At 38.8% G+C, this 27,341-nt stretch overlaps 1 protein-coding gene across 6 annotated transcripts; it reads left to right on the top strand.

The window, feature by feature from the left end:
• Positions 1 to 1,234: 1,234 nt before the first annotated feature.
• Positions 1,235 to 27,120, top strand: LOC122061049. 6 transcript variants are annotated; one of them, XR_006134552.1, is made up of 13 exons: positions 1,235 to 2,032; positions 3,628 to 3,725; positions 3,801 to 3,846; positions 12,540 to 12,622; positions 12,766 to 12,830; positions 14,891 to 14,952; positions 15,167 to 15,226; positions 15,501 to 15,533; positions 24,051 to 24,116; positions 24,218 to 24,465; positions 25,586 to 25,964; positions 26,321 to 26,563; positions 26,656 to 27,120. XR_006134552.1 is itself a non-coding variant. In XM_042624218.1 (10 exons), the coding sequence occupies exons 1-10, from the start codon at positions 1,595 to 1,597 to the stop codon at positions 24,260 to 24,262; spliced, it is 996 nt and encodes a 331-aa protein (XP_042480152.1). In that variant the 5' UTR covers positions 1,235 to 1,594; the 3' UTR covers positions 24,263 to 25,127. The 6 variants fall into 6 exon arrangements, 2 of the variants coding, with proteins under 2 accessions (XP_042480152.1, XP_042480171.1); XR_006134551.1 differs by lacking the exons at positions 25,586 to 25,964; positions 26,321 to 26,563; positions 26,656 to 27,120 and adding an exon at positions 24,698 to 25,208; XR_006134550.1 differs by lacking the exons at positions 25,586 to 25,964; positions 26,321 to 26,563; positions 26,656 to 27,120 and adding an exon at positions 24,654 to 25,208.
• The last annotated feature ends 221 nt before the right edge of the window (positions 27,121 to 27,341 follow it).

Genomic DNA, 27,341 nt, shown 5'->3' with positions numbered 1-27,341 from the left:
GTTGGAACAACGTCTACTAAACATCTCCATGTAGTGAATGAATGCCTTGGGATGTTGCCTTTGAACCAAATAGATCTCTTCCAAGTAACCTTCATCTCTTTCATCTTCACCATCTCCCAAGCTGATTCGGTAGTAAAGATTCCTGAAGGATCTCATTTTCACACCACTAAGTCTTCCTCATCATAATGAAGTATAGGGATATTTTGAAGACTTCCCCAAGCTTCACTGAGTTTAGAAGTTGTAGCTGGAGTAGGCTATCACTTTCCATTCTTTAAGATTTATTCAACTCTAGCAAGATGAAACAAAACAAGAATCATACCTAACAGTGAACCAACCAAATATCTTAAAAATAATACATTTTGGGTGCCAATTATCCAACCATAGCTTAGTGGATCTTCCATTGCCTACAATATGCATAATAACATCTTATACTTTATCCCTATACTTCAAAATCTTCCTCCAAACCCAAGAAGCTTCACTAGTAACTTTCACAGTCCAAATAAATTCCTTACGCAGATACCTTTTGTAGACTCACTCCACCCATATGTTCTTCCTATGAGATGCAATCCACCATATTTGTTTCATAATTTCAGCCATATTCATGTCTTTCACTCTTTTCAAACCTAATCTCCCTTCTTCCTAAGTATGTGGAGAGCATCGATGGTGGAGATCGGCGGAGAACCCTTGGGCTTGTGACACATGGCTCGTGCAATCCAACGGTCATGAATGCTTTCCCCTGTTGGCTTATTCTCTCTCTCATTTATCTTCATTTTCTCGGCTTGAAGACTTTCAAAGGCTACACCGTGTCCGCCCATTTAACTAATCGGGCTTAGTTATTGAGGCATGGTACACTTTATATTCGGTCGGTCGGTCTCGGGCTATAATCGGGCTACCTTAATGGGCTTTAGTCGGGCCTTAACCGGGCTACGGACATGTTTAATGTTAAACGGGCTTTAACCGGTTTTTAAACGGGCCCTCTTTGAAATGTGCTATTATATTCCGGCCCACTTATACAAGCCCAAAAAAATGACAATAAATCAATAAATGATACCAAATATAACCATTATTTAAAATGTGAACATGTCTTTACTTTTTACTTTTTATTCTTTAATTTGGGGGGTAAAATAGGTATTCTACAATCATTAAAGGGTCGGGCCAAGTCGGTCTATCTTCTATCGACCATTTATAAACGGGCCGGGCTCAAGCCCGACACGTTTAATAAACGGTCTCTTCTCTCTCTCATTTATCCCTCTCAGTTCATCTCCCATTAGCGGTTGCAAACCGGCTATGAAACTTGGTGAGTGAAACCCTCACTGCTTCTTTCTTCCTGCTCTGAAACGTGGTTGCAAATCGGTTCTGGAAACCCTCATTGCTTCGACAAAAGAAGGAAATGGATAAGGGTAGTTTTGGAAATAAAAATATGGAAGACAGGGAAAATATCTGAAACGAGTTTGCGTCACGGGCATACAGTTGATGGGCTTGTGTTGGGTTCCTCCGAGTCTCACTGACCGACTGATCCATTCGTAGTAGCAGAGCTGTAAAACCAAGTGAAGAGAGTGAGAGAGTGAGAGAGAGAGAGAGAGAGAGAGAGAGAATGGTATACCCTACAAGTAGCTCGCAAGTCTTCTGTGCTCGTTCATGGCTTCTCAATCGCTCACCCCTTGAAACCCTCCCTAACTCTTCTTTAAATCTCAAGGAATCATTCCTTCCCTTCACTTCACTTTCAATCTCAATCTCAATCTGCGGCAGTAGTAGCTGCAATTCTACAAAGAATAGCTTCGGAATCACTCGATGCGGAGCTGCTAAGCAGCAAAGTGGTTCCTCGGTGAAGAAGCGACAACGAGCGCCGCCAAAGAAGAAGGGCAGTGCCCCGAAGACGGTGGATGTGGACGCTGGTGATGGCGATTCTGCTGATTCAGACGCTCTGTCTCAACCGTATCAACAGTTGCCGCTTCCAAAACCCCCTGCTGGGTTCGTGTTGGATGATCATGGGAATGTGCTTATGGCTTCTTCCAAGCGAATCGCAACCATTGTGAGTAGTTTTCTTACTCTCTTACTCCATAACACTCTGTTATGACCTCTATATTTCTGGGTATTTTGTATAATTTAGTATTTTGGTTTGATAAATTCATCATAGTGTGTGTGCCCTATTTGTTTGTCAAAATTAACTATTTCATTGTATGAATGAATACTGGTAATAATATCAGCAAAAGAACCTTCTCCCTTAAGAAGGGGTTTCTTAGAATATTTTCATTGCAATCAAAGGAGACTCGCTTGTCTTTTGAGAAATATTTTTAAGATATTTATAATTGTAATCTTAAATAAGCCATAAGTCGTTTAGTTCTCACCAGAAAAGATAACTAACTATGCTGGGAAAGCAATCAAATAATCATTAAAAAAAAAAAATTATTCTCTTTTGATGGGTCTGCTATTTTTGAAACTTTTTTGATCTTGTTAATGGATTATTTTTCTCTCTTAATTTTTTTTTAACTACTTAAATAATGATAAACAAAATTAAAGAAAAAAATGTTTCTTGTTTTTAAACGACTGATGACTGTTCCTCCACGGGGGTGGAAAGGAAAGGATAAATAAAGTTTATAAAGCTGAAAATTCTAACATTCTTTTATGATACGAGAAAAACAGTAATCTCAATAAAATGAATTGGTTCACACTGAATAACTATGTAACAAGCCGAAAGAAAACACACTTACTCAAAACTACTAACTGAGAGAGGATGTAAGATTTTCAAAATCCAACATTTTTCTAGTTTACTTGGCAAAAGGAATAATGGCTTTTCCAAAATCCATCTAATTTGGAAAATGGATCTGCAGCTGCACAGAGGATGCAGGATTTTCAAGTGGCTGAGGACTACTGTGCCATACATTATTTATATGATATTACAATGTCCCAGTCACAGGCACCTTCGGCTTCATGAGGACACTGATTTTCTAGTTTAATTTATTTATGTTTTGTTTTCTTCCTCACCGATTCATCACTAATTGGTGCTTCTAAGGGGGCTTTGCATGTAGTACAAGCAAATACATTCTACCAATCGATCTTCTGGTTACTATGTAATTTTGAAAACAATGATGTTTTTTCCTGTATGAAAGGGGTGGTAAATCAGTTGTGCTTGTGCATAAAATCTCCACTTCCTGAAACACGCCACTTTGTTATCAGATGTATGCAGCATGCCTATTCCTTCTTAATGTAGTAGTGAATTGAATGTTCAAACAAGTACCAAATAACAAGATCTTATATCAAGGAATAACCCAGATTCAAGGAGAAAATAGGCCGAAACAAATGAGGGGGTCAAAGGATTTCCTCAGATTTTTTTTTTGTGGTTTTTTATTCAAAAGTCTTGTAGATCTTGCTGCAAGAGGTAAATTTCAATATTTTTGGCTATTTTACTGGCTAAATGAAGGAAAAAAGAGGTTTTTAAAAAAAAATGAGAATTGCGCATAATAGGAACTGGGGTCGGTTGATTCCAATTCAAATTGGCTGATTCTGATCCATTTTTTAAGCATTGCTCTAGTAAATTCACAAAATAGGTGTATATAATCTTCTTTTTTTGCTACTTAAAATTTAGTTTTCCTCTAGTATGAGAAATCTGACAAAACAAATGGGCAGGTTGACTCTACAAATAATTTGCCATTAGAGTGCATAATAAGAAGAGTATTCAAAACTTCTCAAGGGGATGAGTGTATGCTGTTGTGCCCAGTAGACACGTAAGTGAATTTTCTACTTTGCACCTGTTAAGTTATTAATGTAGAAATTTCTAATAGGTGGACTTACTTCTGCAGGCCTGTTCAGATATTGAAAAGCACAAACATTGAGGGGTGGTCAGCTGTATGACTCTTGCTCCAGTCTTGACTTTACATTTCTTTCTGTGTATAGATAAGATATAGATGCACTTGTTACTGCATATATTTTGCTTTGTTGAAGGGCAAATAGTCTAGTTTAAACATTTCATATGAATGAGTGAAGAACATTCGTATACCGGGGAATGGATGACATAGCAATTCAGGATTTATCTTTATAATGGATGAGATTGGACTAATATAAATGCCTTTTCTTCTAGGAAAGAGGTCTTAAAACTCAGTATCACAAATGGATTGGACATGCTGATCCAATCTGGATTGAGACGATCCCACCCAATCCTTAGCAAATATTTGAGGGAACATTTTTGGTATCGGCAAGTATTGGATGAATTGGTGCCATGTCATTGATTATTAGAGTAAAAAACAGAAGTCTTTTGCTCTAAATTAAATAACTATATTGGAGCTTGGATTCAGTTAATAACATTTTTTTTTTGTAAATTCTTACAGATTTTTAAGTTCACAGAGTTCTTAATACTGCTTTCAACCGTGCAACTCCTGGTTTAAAATCCAAACTCAAGAGCTGTTGAGTTATATTATCGGAATCTTGCACTGTGGTCCATAAGGAGGACACCAACACCCATAAATTGTTAGTAACAAGGCAAAGGGTCAGGTATGTAAGTCGGAATACAAATTAGGCTTCAGTTCGAAGGGGGTTTATGAATGTTGGATGGGGTAATGACTCGTGTCTAATATGACACCGGCTCTTTATTTATAACAACAGAGAAAGTTTTAGAGAATTACAAAGACCATTAAACCTCTTAGGGTCTGTTTGCTAATTGACACTTCCCCTAAAACCCATTGTTATAACACTCCCTCTCAAGTTGGTTCATAGATATCAATTATGCCCAACGTCCAGATAATAGGATAAAACATCCTAATACTAAGACCTTTAGTAAATACATTAGCCAGTTGTTCACATATGGGGACGAACGACACAGTGATAAGACCCATATCCAGTTTCTCTTGATGAAGTGTCTGTCAATCTCCAATTGCTTGGTTCGATCATGTTAGTTGGACAGGGTTATGAGTAATGCTAATGGAAGATTTGCTGTCACAAGAAAACTTCATAGGAAGAATGGTAGGGACAACCAAATCTGTGAGAAGGCCATGAAGCCATAAGAACTCACAAATGCCATGAGCCATAGTACGGAACTTTGCTTCAACACTTGAACAGGCAATCACAGGGTGTTTCTTACTCCACCATTTAATAAGGTTACCACTAACAAAGGTGCAATAACCAATAGTAGACCTGCGGTCATTAAGAGAACCTGCCCAATTAGCATCAGTGAAGACCTCCACACTTATGTGGTTGTGAGGAGAAAAAAGGATTCCACATCCTGAGGTAGATTTCAAGTAATGGAGAAAAGCAGTACAACTTCCATATGTGTCGAGTAGGGATCATGCGTATACTGACTAACCAGACTGACTGCAAATGCTATATCAGGGCGAGTATGAGAAAGATAGATCAAATGCCCCACTAATCTTTGATACCTCCGCTTATCCATATAATCACCATCCTTGCTACTCAAGTGACCGTTAACTTCAATAGGAGTATCTGCCTACTTGCACCCCAACATGGCTCTCTCATAAGGAAGGTCAAGCACATACTTCCACTGTGACAAGCTGTCCAAGATCTTTGATCTTGAATTCCTCACCCAAGTATCTCTTGAGGTGAGCAATCTCTGTCAAATTATCGCTAGTAACAATAGTATCATCTTCATATACTATTAAGATGATAATCTTCCCACCATATCTTTTGATGAACAGAGTGGGGTCAACATTGCTCTGAGAGTAGCCTATAACAATCATAGCCTTGTGAAAGCGCCCGAACCAATCATAAGGGGATTGCTTCAACTAATATAGTGCCCCACTTCAGCTTGCATACCTTCTCTTGAGTTTTGGAGCAAGTGAACCTAAGAGGAATGTCCATATATACTTCCTCCTCAAGTTCCCAATAGAGAAAAACATTCTTTACATCTAGCTGTTGAAGATCCCAATCTAAGTTGGCGGCACAAGACAAGATCACACGGATAGTGTTCATCTTGGCAACAGGAGCAAAGGTCTCCTAGTAGCCTAGTAGTCGATCCCATGCGTCTAAGTGAAGCCTTTGGAAACTAATCTAGCCTTGTACCGATCTACTGTGCCATCAGCTCTTTGTTTCACTTTGAAGATCCACTTACAACCAGCTGTCTTCTTTTGTGAGGGAAGACACACTAGATCTCATGTGCCATTCTTCGTTAGAGCTTGCATCTCTTCAACAATAGATGCCTATTGTTTTGAGTCTGCATTCACGTCCTGCTAGGTATGGGGAATAGACACAGAGGATAGAGAAGACACAAAACTATAGTAGGATGGCATGAGTCATAGGAAACATTTTTAGCAATGGGATATAAAGTGTAAGACCTATTGCCTTTACGAACAACAATAAGTAACTCAAGAGAAGGATCAATAGAAGGGAAAGAGAATTACTTGAGTTCGAGGGGACGAGATTAGGCTTGAGAGGAGACAATTGACATGGTAGGTTAGGTACTGGATGAGTAGTGGCCTGAATCTGTTCTTTACGATTATAACATGCCTCTCTAGTTGCAACGTCGAAGTAAGAGTGTCAATCTCCCCCTTGAAATGGAACATTAGTAGGAATAACGAGTTCAAGAGGCGGCATATCTTCGACAATGGAAGGAGACTCCCCCTGGAGAGGTGCCGCACGATAGTAAGATGCATATTCATGAAAGATCACATCCATAGTCACAAACCAATGCCGAGTGGGAGGATGAAAACATCGATAGCCTTTCTGAGTAGGGACATTGATTTAGATAAGTCACTTGGGCTTATTTTATTGCAAATAAGCCTTGGGTTGTGTTATGTATGTGTTGGGCCTTTGATCCCATAGGTTTTCTCTGAAATGGGCTACTTTAATAGGCCTAAAATATGGGTAGAAGGTAGAAAAACGGGATTTTATTCATTAGTTTAATTAGTTGTTATTTAATTCAATAAAGGCCCATTAGGCCATTAGTTGGTTGTAAAGCCCTATATGGACTATTAGTTAGTTAGTCCTACTCCATGTTGGAGTCATAAAGTCAAGTCCTAGTCCTATTTTGAATTCCTAGTTGTAGTAGGAGCGTCTAGTCCTATTGGGAAACTAGCTCCTAGTTGTAGTAGGAGTGTCTAGTCCTATTGGGAAACTAGCTCCTAGTATTAGTATGATTGTAAACTTCCCCTCTATAAATAGAGAGGCATATGTCCCATTATTGGGGAGATTTGAATAAAAGAAAATTTGCATTTATGAAAGAAAGTTTGCAACTAAATGCTTAGAGTAGCTGAGATAGCTGTGGGTGAGAAGCCCAGGCTGAGATAACCACTTCCTTTATTCTCTTTCACCCTTCTCAACCCCCCATCTGTTTTATTCTTCTTTTTTTATTTTATTTACTGTAACATTCAAGAGGTATAGTTCAGATTTTGATAAAAGTCTCCAGAAATCAGAACCGATCAGCAATCCTAGTGGAAATAGGAGAGAGATTGATCTCCTCTCTTTCTCTCTTCTGTACTCTATTCAGTCAGGTCTTCAATCAGGGTATTCTAGGCCTCATAAGGGTCCCACGATCCTTACCTAGTCACTGTTGGAAGCATTCAGCTGCTGTTCTTGAAGGTTCTCAGTTTTCTCTCATAGGTCAGAAAATCAAGAAAGCTTGTAACTTCACAATCAGCCGTCAGAATCCTCTCAACTTTTGGGGTTTTTGTACCCTCCCTAGAGACTATCTACGCCTAAGAGTGCAACTCAATCGGACTCCTACAGCCCTGACCGCATCTCTCTCTCTCCAGCTCTATAATAGGTCTTTCTCTCTCCTATCGGGTTAGATTTTGGGCTGGTTTTGCTCCTATATGGGTATTGTATCCTTGGGGATTTATTTAATGGTATTATTTTTTTGTTTCCTGGCCCTATTTGTATTGTTTGGGGTTATAAACTGCGGAGTTAGTTATTTGTAATCTACTCCTGCATTAGGCATACCCTAGGAAAATACACTTGATACCTCAAGGATAAAAATTCCCACTTGGATGATGATCCCGAGCATAGAAGACAGTACCGAGTATCTTGGGAGGAACAAGAAAGGCAGCAGAATCGTGGAGTAGATCCAGAGGAAAGCGAAAGGTGGGAATCTGAGAAGGCATTCAGTTGATCAGAAAGATGGCAATGAGAACCGCGTCACTCCAACATTGAGGAGGAACATGCATTTCAAACATAATAGAGCGGGCTACCTCACAAAGGTGGTGATTCTTCCGCTCAGCAACACCATTCTAAGGCGGAACCTACACAACTAGTATGATGAATCATCCAATGGGCGGAATAGGCCTGAAAGGACCTTTTGAAATATTCACGACTATTGTCACTGCAAAGGATCTTAATGGTAGCACCAAATTGAGTCTGAATCATTTGGTGAAACTGGTGAAAACAATGGAAGGTCTTGCCGTTGGTTTGCATCATGTAGACCCAAGTAGTCTGAGAATGATAATCAATAAAAGAGACAAACCACCGACAACCATTGACCGACACATAGTGGGATGGACCCTATATATCAGAATGTATCAATGAAAAAGGAGTGACACTTTATTTCCAAAAACAGAGTAAGTGATTCGAGTTTGTTTGCCAATGAACATGCCTCACAAAAAAAAATTGACTCGAAGTAAAATGCTTAAAAGAAGGAAAAAACCTAGCTAATGTTCCCAATAGAGGGTATCCTAACCGACAATGCCATTGTAGTAACTCAGACATGGGTGGTGACATAAAAGATGTCTGAAGGGCCTGACCAGCAGACTAGGGATTAATGCCAAGCCATCATCAAGCAGATACATGCCACCACACACCCTACCAGAGCCAATCGTTGCCCCTGTCACCAGATCCTGAAAAACATAATGAAATGGGAAAAATGTGACTTTGCAATTAAGACTAGAAGTAAGACTATTAATGGACAAAAGGTTAGTAGGAAAAGAGGGAACATGCAATACATAGAAATGGATGAAGGGGTACAACTAACTGATCCCTTTACCAAAATAGTGGAATAAGTTCAGTTAGCCAACTTGACCTTACCATTGTTAGGACATGTAGTGTATTGAGAGAAAAGAGACAAGCATTCTGTCATATGATCGGAAGCCTCGGAGTCTATAATATGAGTACAAGGAGCAAACATAGAATCTGTGCGGAAGGAAATACTGGACCTATAAGGGGTGGAGTGAGCATAGCTTGTAGTGGTAGGTGCAAGAGAGTCCGGACGTGTCAGAAGGCATCAAAGGGTAATAAGCTCATCATAATATAGCAAGACAGCTGGGATGCTCAGTGCAAAGTCAGAATCTGGAGCGTCAATATGGTTGGCCTGACCAGAATGGCTGGCTTTGACCATGGTTCAAGAACTCGAGCGTTGTCGAAATTTCTCACATTTTGATGGTATCCCATGACTCCGATATCATATGGCTTGTGACTTTAAAAGTCACGTTTCGATAGGTTTCGACAGATTTCGATCGAAATTCCCATATTTTGACCGAAATGTGGGAAATTTTGAGTGGACCAATGGGTTTGGGTCAAACCAGAACTTATAAACATGCTTTTAAAGGAAACCAAGTGTTCTCTTTTCAAAATTTCGACCCTCTCCCCATCTTTTCTTCTCTATGAAGTGAGAAACTTGGGGAAACACTCGAGATTTCCCCCTTATTCCCAAAAAACTTCAATCTAAGCTTGGATCTTGCATGAGACGCTTATGTGGTGCATTTAGAGGAGCGGCTACGACATCTGCAGTGGTATGCAACTCTTGGATTGGAACTGCGTAGACACTCTACTTGGAATTGACTTTTGAGTGTTGAGAGATAACTCACAATTATGTAATATTATTATATATATTCGATCCCTTGCATTATGTATTATGTACTTATGTAGATTGTAGACTATATATAATATAGAATATGTACTTTTGTAGTATGGTTTCAAACTTTTAGTAAACGACTCAATGTACATTACCAAACTTTTGGTTCATGCCACAAGTATGACTTTATTTATTTTTTCTATGAAACTATTATGTGAATGTGTTAGAAATTGCTAAAATAGAACATATGCAAAAAATAGGCAACAAAAAACAACATTTTAGGGGTCGAAACCAAAGTTTCCACCCAACTGGGAAAAATTTCTGGTTTCCTCAATTTTTCAAGTTTTGATCGAAATTTTGGTCTCCCCAAGGGTCGAAATCTAGTTGAACCTCGATACCTTGAACCTTGGGCTTGACTAGGAGTACTAGCACGGTTCTACCCAAGCTGGGAATGATGCTCCTTTCCCCAGTAATCACACTTCACTAGAACTCTGGGAGAGGGCCCACTAGACTGTGGGGCTACATTGAAGGGTTAAGCCTCAGTGCCAGAGGCAAATGTAGATCTCTTAGAGGGAGTGGTAGTAGTCTGTGAGAGCATAGTGGAACGATGCATGTCCTCAAGTTGGATCACAACAGAGGCTTGATCCACAGTAGGAAAGGGAACACAGCTCAGAACCTGGGACCGCAGCCAATCAAACTCCACCTTTATTCCTGCTAGGAAGTTATGGAATCTGATCTTTTCCTCTTGTTTTTTAAAGTTGGTAACATTAGCAAGAGTGGTAGGAATATACTCCTCATAAAAGTCTAGCTTTGTACAGTGTCCACAGTGTATGCATCTCATAATAGTACTCTGCCAGTTTAAGCATTCCTTTGCCTCAAGTTACGAAGTTTCTGGCATTGTTCGAAGACCTGAGCATCATTCCCAGCTTGAGAAAAGATGTCCTGGACAGACTTCTAGATCTTTGCAGCAGTGTTGAGGAGGAGGTAGCCACGAGACAGATGTGGTTGCATGGGAGTTGATGAGGAAAACTATAACCAAAGAGTTGGCACACTCCCACTTGTCAATATTAGGGCCTGTGGTTGGACGTTTCGTTGTGCCGGTAAGGTACTTGTAGTAGCCACGGGACTTGATGGAGAAGCAAATAGATCGAGACCACATGAGGTAGACTGTGCCATTAAGCTTGATAGCACCAGGCTGGAAGGTAGGTAGAGCCGCGGTGTCTCTGCCAATAGAAGTAGAAGAGCTGGTAGACATGGATGCTACTCAAGGGGTTATGCAAATAGAAGAGACACCAGCCAGAGATAGAGAAAGCACAAAAAAAAAAACCAGAAAAGGCTAGAAAACCCAAAAAACAATAAAAGGGTGAAAACCCTAAGAAATCGATTTTGGAGATAGCTCTAGAACAAAGACCTAAAACGGGAATGTGGCAAATACATACCACTACAAGGATAAAGAGCACCACCGCAACAAACATCAAGATGGTTGGAGCGTTAAGTCGGGAAAAAGCACCCTGGCAAGGAAAAAGTTGATTTTCAGGGGTAAAAACCCTGAAAAAATTGATAGAAAGGGACCCGAGTCTTTCAGATCATTGTAGAAGAGAATCTAAGAGCCCAGGGGGAGTGGATGGATGGAGGCTAGTGACTCTCTTGGTGGTTTAAGGAGCTCCCACCGTTATCCGAGAGAGAGAGAGAGAGAGAGAGAGAGAGAGAGAGAGAGAGAGAGAGAGAGAGAGAGAAAGTAGATGAAGAGAGATGGAGGGAGGCATTGGGAGAGAAATCGAGAAAGAGAGAGAGAAGGAGGAGGAGGAGGAGAGCCCTTATGGTTTTGGATCCTATTATTCTGATACCATATTGGATGGTGTAATAACTTGTGTCTAATATGACACCAACCCTCTTTATTTATAATAATGGAGAGAAAGTTCTAGAGAATTACAAAGATCATTAAACCCTTTAGGGCCCATTTGGCAACTTACGCTTTCTCTAAAATCCATTATTACAACAATGAAAGATTTCTTTGGAGACACATATGCTCATGAGAAAGCTGAATCTTTTACAAATTTCTTGCTGGATCCTATTGCTCTGATACCATGTTGGATGGTGTAATAACTTGTGTCTAATATGACACCAGTCCTCTTTATTTATAATAATGGAGAGAAAGTTCTGGAGAATTACAAAGATCATTAAACGCCTTAGGGCCCATTTGGCAATTGACGCTTTCTCTAAAATCCATTATTACAACAATGAAAGATTTCTTTGGAGACACATATGCTCATGAGAAAGCTGAATCTTTTACAAATTTCTTGCTGGGGTAAAGCCTAAAGAGCAAATTTAGTGATGACAACAATGGTGGATTACCTTAACAAAGTACTTGCCTTTCACACTCTTTGTTTCCATTCTTCGTAAGTCCTTTGCGTACTTATTCTCCATCATTATCAATATATTAATAATTACAACATTGTTTATCCAAGTTGAATTTCTAATTCCTATAGCTGGTAAAAGTTCCTTTTGCGACGTTGTAAATTTGCAACAAAGAAGAGGGGTCTTGGATGGCGCCTAGGACCAGGTTCTTCCATATTTCTAGCTTAGCTTTTAGAACATCATTTCTAGCTTGTGGGCTGGTCTGTTTGTGCTTTTACCTTTCAAGCATGACTAAGAGATGAACAATTCACTTTGTGGTCATAATGATGGGTTATTAAATTGTAATTCTAAGTGGATTCGGAGTTTTTCAATCAACTCGTTATTAGTGGTTGGTGACTATCTTCAAGTATGCAACATTCCACATTTTTTGCCATTTATCTGCTCAAGTTTGCAGGTCAGCGATGAGGAGGTTGAAGCTATTCTTCCTGTTGCTTCTTATGCTCTTGCAAAGATACATATGCATCTGGTGTTTAGTGGGTATGACTATCAGGCGCCTTCTCTTAAGACATTTGTAATGGATAGCTTCTTCAATTTCTTAAAATCTTGGTCTTTTAGCCTTTGCTTTAATTTAGTTAGCACCCTCAATGTCACTGATTTCCTTTCTTGTGTTTCTGAATCAGATTTTGTTATACAGCACGAGGAGGATTTTGTTATTCAGAAGAGGATATATTTGAATTTCATGCAGGTTGTAGTTCTCTGCTCTTTCTTATTTACGAAATGGTTTTGACATGTTTTTTCTGATGTTGTGAAATTAAGCACTATTCAGCTCGTGATGGACTTATATTTAAAATTGAGGAATCCGGATAATTATGAATTGCAAACTCTAGCCTTTAGTTTGCATACAAATATAATGAAGTTGTAGAATTAAGCACCATTCAACTTGTGATGGACATATATTTTAAAATTGAGGCATCTGGATAAATTGTGAATTGCAAAGTCTAGCCTTTAATCTGTGCATACAGGTATGATGAAACTAATGTTACTGGAAGCTTTCAGAATGTACCTGAAATCCCAACAATGGGCAGCTCCATTGCTGGGAACACAATGAAAATTTGAGAAAATTCCAGGAAATATTCCTGAAATGTCTCTTAGTTTACAGGTTATATCAGTGATTTGTTAATCCATATTTGTATTATTATTCCATATTAGTATGTATGTATCTTATGCATAAAAATGTCCACGTAGGTGGACCATTCAGGATAGAGTGATTGTACCTAAGATCTTTCAGTGCTGGTAATTCTAGGAAAGTTGTTCTCCGGTTCGAGGTTATTGAAGTAAGTCAATGACTAGGCATCTGGGCCTTTTGAGGCAAAGCTTGCCTAATCAGTGACTTGGTGATGTAGAGGGTTCCTAGGTGACTAGGTTTTCTACAAGATTAACTAACTAGGTAGTGTTAACTCAAGGGAATTGGGTAGACAGGATAAAAAAGCTCATCAAACAAGATTTAACATGCAAAATAGAATGAGACTAACGAACAAAGTAGCAAAGAGCAATAACAATCTCAGACGAAAAACACATAAACTCACCTAAGCTTCAATAGGAAACATGGGGTAGGGAACATGGCAGCAAGCAAAATTAGGTTACAGCACTAGCTCATTAAGCATCAAAAGTAGATAAAAACCCCATGCTCTATGCTCTAAAATCAGTTATACTAATAATAAGAAGACCAGCAATACTTAAGGCAAACAGTGAGGTAAATAAAATGTTAAACAATGGAAAAAAAGGAGGCTGGGTTTTAATGGAAGTAACAGGGTAAATAATGAGGGGATAATGAAGGGAATGGGAGGGTTTATTCTATACTTATCTGCTGCCCAGGTCTGAGAATAAGGAAGAGAACCCAGATTTGAAGATGGTATCCAACAACAATCCGATTGTTGAAAAGAGATCAGCAGCAGCCCAGTCCTTGACTTAAAGGATAACAGCAGCCCAGTATTGTAGAGGAAAATCAGCAGGAGTCCAGCATCAAAGGTAGCAGCAACGGTTCAACATCAAAAGGGAGCAACAGCAGCAGATATTGGCCGGCAGCAGTAGACAATACGCAGCAATAGTAACTATAAACAGCAGCAGTTCAAGTCAATAATCCAGCAATAGTTCCAGTGAGAAAAGATATAAAAGTGAGAGAGGGAGGGAGGTGAGAGAAGAGAGAACCGAGAGAGAAGAAAGGGAGAAAGGTGAGAAAGAGAGAGTGAGAAAGACGAGATTGAAAGAGAGAGAGAATCGTGAGAGGGGTGGGGGTTCGCTCCTTGGCTGTTTTTCAATTCTCATTCATTAATTCTACTGTGGCCAATGGCCTTACATAAATAAGAGACTAATTACTAAAAAGAAAAGATTATTCTAGGAATGTTATTTCATAAACAAAGAAACTTTCTAAAAAGAAAACAATAGGATAATTACTTAGTTTCCTAATTAACTTAAAGACTCAAATAAACAAAATCCTAGAAAATAAAACTACTAAACTATCAGATTTGGTGGGAGCCATACAATCTTGGAAAAATTTGGAAGGAGAGGACTCGATCCAGCACTGGAAAGGCTGGATCGAGCCTTCCTTTCTTCTTCTTCCTTCTTCTAATCCTCCAACCACAAAGAAGGTTGGGTCTTCTTCTTCCTTCGGTTGTATGTCTTGATGTCCCCATCACTAGGTGATGACATGTGCATAGGAAGCTGTTGATATCAACTTCTTTAGTTTAGTCCTCTTCTAGCACTACTATAAATCTTGTTTATTGATTATTACATTGTTTATTACAGATGATGGCCAAGACATTGATGGCATACCAAGTGAAGGTCTAGAAATTACTTGCTTCCATCGGGTAAGTTAACATACTGGGTATTATTATTATGATAATTGCGACCATTTCTCTTCACTACAAGAATGATAAGGTTCTTGATAGGGAATGCAACTTTTTTTTTTTGGGGTGGGGGGGTGGTATATGGACTTTGTGCTTTGATTTGGTTGGTTATTCAGTGGGTTGGTGTGGGATGAAATCTCTGACACAGCTCAATCTTTTGAGGTTTGTTTTGCAGGATGGTGCACAATATATGATTTATACACCATCGGATCCACTTCTATTTGTTGCTGTTAAGGTAAAACAGCAGCTTTACTTCTTTGTGCCTGAGGGACAATAGTGTTCTCTTGATTAGCGGGTGAACTAGTGTTGACACTCTTGTTTACGTGCAAATTTTCCTTATTATGATTAACTATAACTGCGTTGTTGTACTTCTGAAGGAAAGTTAACATAAAGTTTGCTAATTTCTGGAACAATTTCTTTATCTAATGTTATTTTAAGGGATTAAAATTAGAGTCTTGGAACAGGGGCAAACAAAATGAACTAAGGAACCTCTGTTTATGTTCATGCAGGATCAGAATGGCCTACTGCAAATTGCAGATGATGTAAGTACCTGCATCTATTTCCTTTTTTCCACATACTAGACTTTCATTTGAGTTTAAATGAAGGAAAAAGTTCAAAAAAAAAAAAAAAGGGTAAAAACTTCACCATCTTTGTAATATCTATTGACAATCTTCATGACGGTCAGTTGTGGATTTACTATCTTTATCGATATGATGTCACTTTGGTTCTGTAAGCTGTGTTCGATGACAATTTGTGATTATAAGAAATAATTACTGGGGAAATTTTTTTTTCCTGGATTTTTTGTATTTGGTCAAAGACTGAATCTTCGTCTCATATTTGGATTTGTGAGTATTGATTTTCCCTATATGCATGCACAATTATGCACCTGGCTCCATGATTTAGGTAACGGGTGACAACAGGTAAGATAGGGTCAGGTAATGGCCTTGCCTGTACCCTCCTAGATGGATGGGGATTTAACCTACGCTTATCTTAAATGTTACAGTTCAAAAAAATTCCAATACCTGAAGTGTAAAACGCAGGTAAAGTTATATGTTTAATTTTTTTATTAGAAGATCCTAGTCTTAAACCTAATGATCAAGGTTTATCAAAAAAGAAGGAAAAAAAAAAAAAAATCTGCAAATGACATAGAAGAGCAAAGGAGAAGAAAGAGTGGCTTTTTGTAATGCATATGAAGAAGAAGAAGAAGAAGATGCAGAAGATGACATACCGATTGTCAATGGAAGGTATTCAGGATTCAACAGATCTGCTGGTGCCGTAGTCATTGTTGCTCTCTTTGTTCACTGATGACCAAGGGGAGATGGTTGGAGGAGTACCTTAGGTTTCAATCATGGAAATCTCTTCGACTCTACCCATAAAATATATTGGAGGAGGGAATGGGGAGCTAAGTGAGAACTAAGAAGAAACAAAGAATGAATGAAGAACAAGAAGAATCAGAGTAAGTGACAACCATACCTGAAATTGCTGTTGCAACTGCCATTTTTGCTGCTGGCTAGTAGTCGTCACCTCACTGGTGGTCATTGCACCTGGTATCTTCAACGTCTATTGAAAAAAGAGTAAGGGAGAGGAGTGGGTGTTGGGGTTTGAGATGAATATGAGCCAACTGTGTGAGTGACGAAGTGGGAAGCATTTCAAATGGGGATGGGGAGGAGCCTTTGAAAGTGATGAGATTTAGGGTTTTGACTTTCTTCTTTGGTGTTTGGATTTCCCCCCTTTCTGTTTATATGGAGTTTGGACTAATGGACTACAGACTAAAGTCCCATGCTGTGGGTCTTCAAGCTTTGGGTTAGGCTTCTAAATGGGCCAAGGCTCGAAGGGAAGCAAGGCCACACAAATATTACATATATATTGGGAGATGGGAGGGTTCCGTAAAATGCAGCGTGGCTTCTGCACCAGTGTAGGGGCCAATGGGAATGCACAAGGAAGCATCAACAGCTGCAGGATTTTTTCCTTTAATGTGGGGCAAGGTGGTCATTTCGCCCTCCCATGTGTCTTGGCTCAGGGGCCATGCTGAATTTTATGGTTCTGTTTCCCATATATATATATATATACACCCTTAGTCAGGCTGGTAAAGGGGTAGATGGGTAGGGTAAGGATGGCCTACCTATACCCATTCGTTAAGTGCGTATTTGTTGGCGACCCTTACCCTCCTATGGCAGGTTGGGTAAGGTGGGTAGGCAGATAGAATTGCCAACTGTATTTTAGGTACATGGTAGGTGATGAGGGTTATTGAATCAGTAGGGGCATAAATATGACCCCTTTTAGCAACATAGTATTTTAGTTTTACTGAAAATAAGGTCTAGATTATCGAAGGGGGTGGAGTTCTATAAGGCTGCTTTCATTGCCCTTTCCATCACTTCCTTCTTTGTTGCCTTGTAGCAGTTCAGGTGGGCCCCAAATTTGGTGGACATATTGTCCACACCATCATTTATTCATGTTCTAACTTTGAAGCCAATTAAGCACCCATTTGTTATTATCAATGTTTAGAATAAGTTTGAAAAGTCTTAAAGAAGTGATTGAGTGAAACATGAATTCAACATGAACCATTGAAAAATCAAGGTAAAAAATCTATACATGGTGAGCCATATGGTTGAGATAGGCCACCAAACTTGACAAGTGGCCTTTTAGTAGGGGTCTTAAGTGTATCCAATGGTCAACTTGCTAATCGCTAATCCGTGATCGCAAAAAGTGTGGATGAGCGTGATAATTTGTCATGCTGCCCATTTAATATATTTGAGACCCCCTAATAAGTAGTCTGTCAAATTTAGTGACCTATCTCAATCATATGGCCCACCATGTATGGGTTTTCCCTCTTTGATTTTTCAATGGTTCATGTTGAATTCACTTCCTAAACTTTCAAGATTTTTAAACCTCTAGCATTAAACATGGAAATGTTAGATTGGTCTGAAATTTTAACCATGGATAGATGAATGATGATGTGGACAACATGTCCACCAAATTTGGGCCCCAATTGAACTGCTACATGACAGTTATTAAAGGCAGGCAGGAAGGAAGATGTTCTTGGTTCAGGCATGCAAGAAGTCCCATTCCCAATAAGAAAAACTCCCTAAGCAAGTTAAATTAGCTTAACAGGTCACTGAATTATCTGATAAATAGAATTGGAAGCTATCTATTGTATCTTGTTCAATATTTAAAACCTACAAAAATCAATCCATGCCATAATGCCAGATACTAACTTTAAAGTTAACTAATCACATTAGATTAGTTACCAGAACTCAATTAAGTCTGTCAAGCATGAGTCTTACAGTATCACAACTAAATTAACAAGTCCAAACAATCAGCTTGCTGATTGAAGTGCTCCATCCAATATATCATGCTTCTGTTGCTGCCATCTTGCTTCTCAGATTGTCTATATTTTTTCATTTCCTCAGATTGAGCTTGTTTCTAATGCTGCTGGTTGACTAAATCTGCACTTAAACTTGGTTTATTTTCTTTGCTACCTTCTTGAAGAGCAAGGTCAAACTGAAAAGATTTGGGATGGAGAAATATTTTAGGAACAAGCATAATCTTCCAAAATCTCCTTACAGATTTTCTTATCAGTTCGATGATAGTCCTGCACCATTAGCCAACCTTAACCACAATGCGTTTTTGCTTTGCTGTTTTTTCCTTCTTTTCCCATTTCAAGACAAGGCCTTGTTTGTTTCTGCATAAATGTTTCCCTGCAGGTAAAATATTACGTGTTTTGCAGTATTCTTGTCGTCTGATTCCTACAGATGATATTAGTCATTTAATAATTGCAACAAGTCATAAATATTGCAGAGCTTGTAAGTTCCCACCAGATCGTCGGAAGAGGGGAGATCCAGTGGAGATTTCTGATTTGGGGTGATACCTTTGGCGCTGCTCCCTGGGTTGCTGCTTGCAAAGCACTTGAAAAATTTGTGGCCTATGGAAAGATTTCCCTTTATTTTGTGTCTCTTGGACAAAGGAAATGGTGGACATGTAAATTTTCCCTGCAAATTTACATTTGCAGCCCATTCTATGTCGTGTGAACAATGGAGCTTTAAGGATGAATGATTCAAAACTTGGCTAATTTTTTGTGGGTGTATGGTCAGTTGAGATAAATTTGATTGATGAGACTAAAGAGAGTAAAATCAAATGCCAATCTCATTTTACTATTGTAACTTTAGAATCTAAAATCTTATTGGGGGAAAATGTGGTCGGAATACATGAAGTGTGATTGTTGTGGATAAGGAAAGTATATTTTTGTCATATTGGTTCAATAATCCTTAGATTCTGTTGATACTTTCAGTTTGCACTGTCAGCCCAAGCCTGGTTGAAAGAGGGTGGATGCATCAGGTTGCTGAGTGGCACTGAAAACATTTGGCCAGACTTTCATCAAACGCCCTAAATATTCATTATGTGGTGCAGTGTACTAGATGTGTTTTAAAGGCAAGGCTGGAGATCACCTGGATGGAATTGGTGCAATGGGACATGAAAATTAACAGCTGTCTTTAAATATAGTGTAGTGGTGGAATAGGGTTTGCATAACTGACTCTAAAAATTGATATAAGATTTTTTGGTAGACCTAAATTTCCCCGGATGAAAAGGCATCTAAATGGAGCAAGGAAATGTGGTTTTCTTCCTGTTAGTGAGTCAGAGTTGGGTTGTCTTACGTGGTATATCCATTTGATGAGATGCAAGAGAGGAGGGAGGAAGAAAAAAGGGGACGGGTGGTGTTTGTGCATAGACATTTTGTGGGTGGAAGAAGTGAAGTTAGCTTTCAGAGTGTTGTGAGACGGATGCAATAGCAATCAATCTTGGGTAAAGTTTTTATCAAAAGGCTGCAAGACAAGTCATGTCTTCATGAAACTGGATGTGGTCCTGTGGACAGAATGAATTTTGCAAAGATAACGATGTTGAGATGGAGGGGTTACTTATTTTTGGTCCTAACAGAGATAAGATGAATGAGAGTAAATCAAAGAATTTCATCATGCCAATGATGACTGACAAGAGGCACCGGTGAGGAGTTATTGTGGCAGATTGACAGTCTTAGTGTGAGTTTTGTTAATTCTATTGATCAAGGCAGTCTACTTTGAGGTGCAAATTGCCATTTGTTGTGTGGTCTTGAGTTCATTATTGTATTATAGAGATAGATATATGGTGATCTTCTGTATAGGACACCTAGAAAAAAAAAATCCAGATTATCTCTCTTTGAATGAGATCTCAATTCCAGATACAGTGTCATTACATATCTCCCAATTAGAATCTCTTTAATGCCACCTTATTTTATTTTGAGTGGGTGAGAAAATAGTGTTTTAAATTTGTTGAAATGAAATGACAGAAATATATATATATATATATATATATATTCATGGGGATTGAGCTGCATCATGTTCATTACTTCCTGTAGCTTCTGCAAATCTAGGTTTGTCTATGGTTTTTGGCACCATCATGTTGCTTAGTACTTCAATATTTCTTAATGTCCTAATATAAGCTTGGGGCACCATTGATAGGCTCCATTGCGCACATTTGCTGCAAAATATTTTCAAATGCTACAAGTCACCAACTCTTATCACGCATCTTCTGAACTAAGCCAATTATTGATGAAGAATTGGAGGGAAATGTCTTGGTTCATCAGCACTTGGGTGAAAGTGTTGTGTGCTAGTGGGAGAGGGCTGAATACAATTCCTTTGAAGTGATTCTAGAAAACAGCTGCATGTACTGCTACCAAGTTTTGTTTTTAGATGAAACTTTATAAATGATACAAGGATATCCATCTTCTTCAAGCCATAGCCACAATGCAGTGGCTTTCATTTACTCTCTTAATGTTATGGCAGAAATTGATCACCACTTGGGTGTATCCACACTACATTGGATTAAACTACCTGATTTTTGAGATGCAAACTAAAGAAGGCATAAAGTGGGAATACGGATGTTTAGTGTTGAAGGGACAAGTTGTGGTGTTTAAGGTGGAGACATGGAGATGTCCGTTTTCTGAAATTGTTGTACCTTGATTCATTGCCTATGTATTGGCTTCTTTGTTAGACCAGAGATTATGTGGAAGATGATCAATGAATCTTGGTGAAGGATAAGGAAATTAAAGACGGTTAGAGTTCTTTTAAATAATTATCGGGAAGAGGAATGCTACCTGTCTGTGTTCCCCATGCCCGGACACAGTCCCTGGTTTCGGGGGGAGGGGTGTCTTTTCACAGCCCCTCTGAAATCAGGGATGTGTCTGGGGGTGGGGAACACAGACGGGTAGTGTTCTTTTTCCCTTATTATATGAAAATCACATAGGATTGTTGATTTAGGATAAATCAATGGTTTTTATTGATTCAAAGATGTTATGTTATCAGAAGTTCAACACCACATTGCCTTATGATGCTTCACCAATATACATCAATAGCCCTATTCTTAGCAATGGTCTCTAGGCTAGGTTTCTGGGTTAAAGTCATTCAACTCAGTCAAGTGTAATTTTTACATAAGCTTAGCATTTAACTTACTTGCATAACATGGGAAAGTCAATGCATTCTTTGTATTGTGGTTTGGTTTGAAGAATTTGGTCATTATAATGTCATCAGTAAAGTTCGTCTTGTCTAGCTTGATGAATTTGTTAACGGATGGAACAGTTGTCTGCTGGAAATGTCTTGAAAGCAGAAATATCTGTACCTGTCTGATAGATGCATCTGTTTGACTCTTAAGACTAATGAACCTAGGCATTTCACTCAAATTCTTCATTGATAGTAGGTCCAGTGTGATAAGAAGTATCATGTAATTTGTGAATGTTGTTTCTGTTTAGAGATATTCAAGGATATTGGGTTGCAAGAATCGGCAAGGAGCCTAGCCAATGCCCAGTGGTGCCAGGTTGAAATTAAGACCTCTGCATAAATTATCAATGTGGGTACCATGTGATTTTGATATAGGTAACTGGTATATTCCAAGAAATACCAATGGCAGAAAAGAGTCAACTCAGTAACTCAGCTGCCTTGATTCAGTTCTGAGCTCAGTGTACTTGAGTTGGCCCAACAGTGAATTAGCTCAGCCTTCTCCATTGTGGAATAGTATTTTGGTTATTTATTTGTTTGTTTTTATTTAGTTAATTCTCTATTCCTAGTTGCACCAGAGTCCCATCTAATTACAACACTATCCCAACTACTTAAGTGTTTTATTTAGTTGATACACTATTAAATAGTTGGAACTCTATTTTTTTAAGAGTTTTAAGTAAGGTTGGTTTTACCAATAGGACTGCCGACCAAGGGGGCTCTCCTATTCACTTTTGATTGTTATTTTATTGTTCTGGTGGGATTCTTATTCCCTTTTCATTAATAAAGAAGCTGCTTGGTTGGAGCCCTTCGATATGACTTCATTATTACCTTTTGATTCCTGAAATCCTATGGTGATGTGGTGGTTCAGCTAGATTGTTGGGCGATGCAACATCTGGTTACTAGTGATTGTAACGTAAATCTTTGGTGGTGAATCCATAGTTCATCTCTCATTATATCCTCTTCTTATTGCTTCAATTAGCTTCAAGTATCCTTTGTTATATTCAATTATTGAGTTGATTTTCAGCAAGCCTTATGATCTCAGTTGATCATCAGTTGCTGTTTTTTTATCACTACACACATCGCTTGATCACTGTTTTTCCAATATATATTTCTTATGTCGACATCTGCTTTTTTTTTATTCTGGAATTCCTTGTTACAGTAGGAGACTATCTGATTTCAGAATCCAGCCCTCGGATTTATCTGAGATTTTGGATTTCTGTTCCTCTCATCCCACGATAGGCTTTGACCAGACTTTGGCCAGATCAGATTTTCTGATCTGCTGTTGATTTATTTCTCCAACATCGCTGCTGTTATTTCTGTTTTGAGATCACTTGCTTAACTGGAACTCTGTCAGATTTTAAAATCTGACCTTCAGATTGGTCTGATTTTTTGGTATGTTATTCTCCCACCTTCAGATTGGTCTGACTTTTTGGTATGTTATTCTCCTATATCTGATTAGTATTTGTTCAAAATTTTATTCACATCCAAGTCCTTGATTCTGTTTTTGGATTTTCTTTGAATCTGGTCTATTTCCTTTGTCCACCATTTTGGCTTGTGTTTGGTTTTCTTAAACCTAGTGTTAGGTGGATTTAAAACCCATCATATTTTGTTAGCACAAAGGAGCAGGAGCAGATTCCAGGAAAAGACAAAAATAATGCACATTGACTCTCACATTTGTTCAACACAAGTATCCCACCATTTTGTTCCAAAATATTCATGAGAAAATTCCACTGAATGTAAGAAGAATATCCCCATCCATTTTTCTACTATGTTTAAATGATCAATTCTTTTGCCATCCAATGATGTGGGTACAATCCTTTATACAGTTCCTACATGACGCATACTGATATGGGTTTTAGAATAACAAGGTTGAGCACAAGTTCCTATCGCATGTAGTTACATTTCTCTTGCTTTGGGATTAGTATATTTTTCAATTTCTTTTTTTTTGGCGAGTTTGTGTGTAAATGATAGTTAGGCCCAAGGAGAGTTGAACCTCTTAATTTTGAGGTATTGACTTTGCCAACTGAGCAACACCCTTCGAGTTAAGTTCTAGTTATTCCACACTACTACAAATTTTTTTTCCTTAAATGTTTTTAATAAAGACTACTTTAAATTTACTTGTGGATGGCAGACTATATCTTTTTGTTTATGTCTATGCTCATGCAAGCATTTGTGTGTGTGTGTGTGTGGATAGAGATGTTGGGTCCTATAATCAAGGTCGTTGAAGTTTCTACTGCATGGAGATACCCCTTCTGCAGAATAAAGCCAGTTCCCTTGCACACACACACACACACACACACACACAAAAAAAGAACCAGTTTTCAAGTCCTCATAGTTATGCCAGACTACCTCAAATTCACTTATGAATTATGGTAGGGTACTAGATCTATGTGTGTGTGTGTGTTTATCACTGTTCACTGTTGTGGCGTCCAATTTTTTTGAAGGATGGACAACACAATAGGCAAGGAATATAGGATGATCTAACTTGGTTTCCACTCTTACATCTGCTATTTCTTTTCTCTTCTTGCATATCAGGATCTCTTAGAGGATCCTGCCACTATAGGTGCAATAGATGAAGAGACAGAATTCAATGCTTTAGTGGTATGTGACTTACCTTTCAACCTGCACATAAAGGCCATCACCCAACTGGGCTCGTGGATAATTTCTTTTCTCTTTTGTATTGTTATTTTATGCTTTTATAGGAGGAAGAGGCTGCTCTTCTTGAATCATTGTTAGGAGAAAGATGACCAGATTGTTGGTGTTTTTGGCTGGGAAGTGTACCAGATTGTCAGTGTTTGCTGGGAAGTGTGCATACCTTTGTCAGGCGAAAGATGATGAGCCAGTTGGTGCTTATGGAAAAAGCTTATGCTTATGTCGATTCTGGTTCACAATACAGGTGCCAAACCACAGTTCATATGCGAGTGGCAAATGCAGCCGTTCTCGGCATCATGTATGTAAATGAATTTTGCTTTCTAGTTTATCCAGGTTGAGGCTGTGTGCATATTTATTCATACAAGTGTTCTTTTCAAGTTTATGAATATATCCAAGTGATTGGCATTTTTCCATTTTCAACCTACCTTGTCACTATGGTTATGATGTCATTGCATTGCTGTGCTATTTTACTCTATCCAATTACAGCTTCCATCACTGTGTTCATTGATGTTATTATGAACTTCCTGAAGATCTCGGAGTAAGCACTCATCTATGCTATTTACAATGGCTAAAACCATAATGCAATCATGCATGCTCTGTGGGGAATAGTCTGCACTGCCATCAGATGTGCTGCTTTTGAGAAGCTAAACTTCTGTGCATTTGGTGTTACAAGCTCTTAAAGTTGATAAACTGATGGTCAAACCAGGCACAGAAGCTGTTCTCACTTGTTATGGCCTGAAATTCCATGGAGTGGGACTAGGAGCATTGGAGGAACTTTTTTAATTTTTGTTTTTTTTTCTGGGGGGTGGGGGTTTGTTTTGGTGTTTTGAAGAAAAGTTGTATAAGTATAAAGCTGAAAGACACTTTAAACTCAGGTACTAGAAGTGGCACTGATGACTAGTGATGATATACACTGTTCAAATATCTTGATTCATTCATGTGTAGATGCAGATGCAGATGCTAATGCTACTCTTAGTATCTGAACTGGATGGCTAAGCTGCTCCTTTTTTTATCTGAATCAATGTGTAACCTTGAAGTTAACTGCTTTGGCCAAGATGGTTCACGCCCACAACCCATTCTCTTAAAACTAGAATCTATCAGACATGACTGTGCACGCATGTATCGAATGGACATAGCAGGTGAGGGGTTGTGCTTGATACATACCATCTGTTTGATGAAATCTCTGCCGAGTGTGAGCAGCACTTAGTCTACACACTATGTAGAACCTGAAATTGCATTAAACGACATAATTGACCCTGACCTTGTATCTTGGAATTCTCTCCTAAAAGGGTCTCCCAAAAAAGGGCTACTGGAAAGGCCCTAAAACTTCCTTTTTTTTTTCTAGGTAATTGAAGTGCCCTATCGTTTTTGAGATGTGTGACATCACACGCCATTACTTCTCTCTGTTCTGCGTGCAGCACAGAGGGATACAAGGTCCAAACCTCTTCAGAAGCATGAAGGAAAACTATAGATTCAGCCAGAGGCGAGTATATATTTTTCAGTGTTGATCTGTTGGGACGTGCTGGTAAGCTTCAACAGGCAGAAGAGCTCATCAAGGGTGTCCAACAAAATATTGGTCATTCAGTCTGGTACTACATTGCTTGGAGCCTGCAGAGTGCATGGTGGGGAAGAACTAGCAGGAGTAGCTGCATCAAGACTGATTGAATTGGAACCTTGTGACACAGAAGCTCACATTATACTCTCCAACTTCTATGCAGCAAGTGGGAGGTGGGATGGAAAAACTAAAGGCACCAAAGGAAAAAAGGAGTGCTAAAGGAAGGCTTCAGCTGGATTGAGGTTGGTATGATACTCTGTTTTTCAGGGATATTAACGGACAATCAAAAACCAAAATCGATTCACATATGTATTCATTTAGGGGTATCCGTATCTGGTTAAAAGGATATTCGGATACAAATTTAAATAATCCAAAAAATAAGTACTTGATTTTGAATAAATATTAACTAATAATAAAAAAAATAAAAGAAATAATCTTGTACCACCCCTAAAATTGAAAATAATTTAAAATAACCCTAAAAAATGAAAGTAATGTCTATCGCATCTCTAATTTATAACATTGTTAATTGAAGATGAGAAATGTCCATTTTACCTTTATAAAACTCTAAAAGAGAGCTGAATCTGCTTGCTTACATCAGCAGTACTACTTCCACTGCTGGTATCACGGGAGCTCTTTGAAAACAGGTCAGGAAAGGTTCACCAACGAAGGCCGAATGGCGGGAAAACCAACTCGTCTTCCATCTTTCTGTACCATATGCTCTTTGAAGAGATCTCTTCTTGCTCTCGCTGCCATTACTCTATTATCCTTCACTTTCTTCTCCCTCAAATCTCTTCATTCTCGGCTTCATACTGTTCCGATCTCTTTGTAGATGACCTCAAAAGTAAGTTACTCGCTCTCCTCCTCCTTCCCACCTCCAAACCCTTTCTTCCTTTCTCATTCGTATCTTTCTAAGGTGGCTTATGATGTGTGAAGGTCGTTGCAGAAGGCGGTGACATTGAGGATTTCTCTGACATCTATCACTATCCGGAGGTTTTCCAGCTGAATTATGCGGCGATGGAGAAGAATTTCAAGAATTTCATATATCCGAACGGAGATCCTAAAATGTTTTACTAGACGCCCAGGAAGTTTACTGGGAAGTACTCGAGTGAGGGTCATTTCTTCCAGAATATCAGAGAGTCGTTTTCGGATGGAGGATCCGGATTCAACACATCTTTTCTACATTCCAATTTCTTGTCACAAGATGAGGGGGAACGTAATAGTAATATCTTCTGTTCTTTTCCCGATTTATTAGCTGATTAGTGAAGAGATGAAATATCAGGCCTTTGATCGCAATTCATGGCATTTTCCTGTACTCTTATTGTTTTGGTGAAGATCAATCGGTACTACTAACTGCGTTTCTTTCCCCAACAATAAATTTCCCCAGTTTTCATGAGTTTCTGTTCAAAATCCAAAGCTTATATGTTCTTCAATCAAATTTCGTTACACAAAGATGCGAAAATGATGGCTGGTTCAATGTGGGCAGGTGGTACAGAAGTACTGCTTGTAAAGGTAAAATTCCCAAATGAGTCCATCAAATGAAGTTGGGAAGCATCATATGGTGAAAATGTTTGAACTCCCGCCATGTTTGGTCATAAGATAATGATGCATGCCTTCTCATA

Source organism: Macadamia integrifolia, chromosome 2 (genome assembly GCF_013358625.1).
Source record: "Macadamia integrifolia cultivar HAES 741 chromosome 2, SCU_Mint_v3, whole genome shotgun sequence".
Lineage (NCBI taxonomy): Eukaryota > Viridiplantae > Streptophyta > Magnoliopsida > Proteales > Proteaceae > Macadamia > Macadamia integrifolia.
Note: the sequence above shows the minus strand (reverse complement) of the source record. Positions and strands in the feature narration are given on the sequence as shown.

What these genes read in the sequence shown, in the direction of transcription:
- LOC122061049 (XM_042624218.1), top strand. Translation starts at nt 1,595, where the DNA reads ATGGTATACCCTACAAGTAGCTCGCAAGTCTTCTGTGCTCGTTCATGG. An exon ending in ATGCATCTGGTGTTTAGTGG is followed by an intron (nt 12,623 to 12,765) that starts GTATGACTATCA and finishes TTTCTGAATCAG; the next exon opens with ATTTTGTTATACAGCACGAG. An exon ending in TACTGCAAATTGCAGATGAT is followed by an intron (nt 15,534 to 24,050) that starts GTAAGTACCTGC and finishes CTTGCATATCAG; the next exon opens with GATCTCTTAGAGGATCCTGC.